General features: G+C 31.0%; 1 protein-coding gene across 1 annotated transcript in view; it reads left to right on the forward strand.

The window, feature by feature from the left end:
- SLC39A12 (solute carrier family 39 member 12) overlaps positions 1–1,631 on the forward strand; it is a 39,837-nt gene that overhangs the window by 19,299 nt on the left and 18,907 nt on the right. Inside the window, exon 10 of the mRNA XM_031066769.1 lies at positions 1,023–1,194. Coding sequence (XP_030922629.1) covers positions 1,023–1,194 — 172 coding nt within the window. The remainder of the gene's footprint in view (positions 1–1,022; positions 1,195–1,631) is intronic.

Here is a 1,631-nt window from a genome sequence, read left to right on the forward strand (position 1 = left end):
TGGGTTTTAACTGGGTTATTTGAAGGTAATTGTACTTAACAACTTCAAAAGAAGGTTAGGCTTCAGTAATGAGATAAAGAATATTTAGGAATCCCTTGAGTCTCAGATGCAGACCAATTTAAATGAAAGAATTTTTTTTGTTTTTAAATATTTAATCACAGCTCATCAGATGAGATTAAGAAATGAAGATTATTAATAAAATAATATATTTGTTAAGTAAGATAACATATTTGATCTGGAGTTCAGTTTAAAAGTGTTTACAGAAATTTCCACTAGAGTTTTTCTTCTGTTAACTGCTCGTGTTTTTACTAGAAGTTTCATCCTGGAGCGGAAAACACAATTCTTCATGACAATTTTTGAAATATAAATGTTTCCATGAAAAATTGCTTCTTTTGACAAAGAGATGCTCCAAGCAAGAACAAAAAAGTAGTTGGAATTCTGAAGTACCTGTAATAATACGATTATTAAGCAATCTTTAGACCAATTTTAGACTATGTAACATCTAGTTTGCTGACATGCATTTGTTTAATGAATTAGAAAAGCTAACTTATTTCCATATCTTACTGAAAATCCAGTACAAGGACGAATTTCAGTATTGCTTTGACGTGGGCAGTATCTTATATTAGTAGCGCTATTACTGCAAATAATGTAGTTTCACAAGAATAGCTAAGAATATGGTTTGTATTAGCATTAAAACATTTTTCTTAGCACATATAACAATAAGATATTGAGAGATATTATTAGATGTTATTTTGTAAGGTCTTAATGACATTAAATGGCACCAATAGAAATTGAGCTGGTTAATCGCAAAGATTCTGGTCTTTCTGAAATATAGTAGTATCAAGTTTACACAGAAAAAAAGTGAAGTAATTGAAGTAATTAAAATAATTTAAGCAAGATATATAGCAGGTTTCTTCTAGGGCTGGAGTGCCCTGTGTTCTTCTAAGATTCTGTATTTAACCTCAAAATTAAATGCAGGTATATGCAACATGTTTAGTAACTGTATATACTTTTCTACAAAGGTTTGTTTCTCTGCCAATGAACTTGTGAAGATATTTTTGAAAAACAGTTCTTCCTCCATTTCTAAGGACCACTTCAAGCAAATCAGTCCAGCTATCATTCAACAGCTTTTAAGTTGTTCATGTCAGCTTCCTGATTTCAAGCAGACAAAGCTTCCACCAACAACTGTGGAAAGTAAGTTGTGTTCTTATTAATAAATTTTTATTTAAATTCAGATAAAGAGGTGCAAGGACTTCTGGAGGATTTTCATTCATTGATAATCCAAAACATGGGATTTATGCCAGCTGTAATTTATGCATTCTATCATTTAATAGCATACATGTCAGATAATAGTATTATATTGAGAAGTGAGGGAATTCAATGGTTTAAATTTTATAGTATTTGGAGTTCTATTTCCACATGTAAGGTTTTAAACTTTATTTTCTTCATTTGTTAAAGGACTGCTTGATATTGCCAGCAGGTAGGCAATAACAGGTCCTCATCTATGGATTGCTGGGCAGTAAGAACTTATATTGTGAAATTTGCACCAGCTTGTAATCATTGCATTACTCTTACATAAAGCTTCAAAATTACATTAGCTGGCATTTTATACCATGATGTGGCAAATGCTT

Source organism: Geospiza fortis, unplaced genomic scaffold, assembly GCF_000277835.1.
Source record: "Geospiza fortis unplaced genomic scaffold, GeoFor_1.0 scaffold138, whole genome shotgun sequence".
NCBI lineage: Eukaryota > Metazoa > Chordata > Aves > Passeriformes > Thraupidae > Geospiza > Geospiza fortis.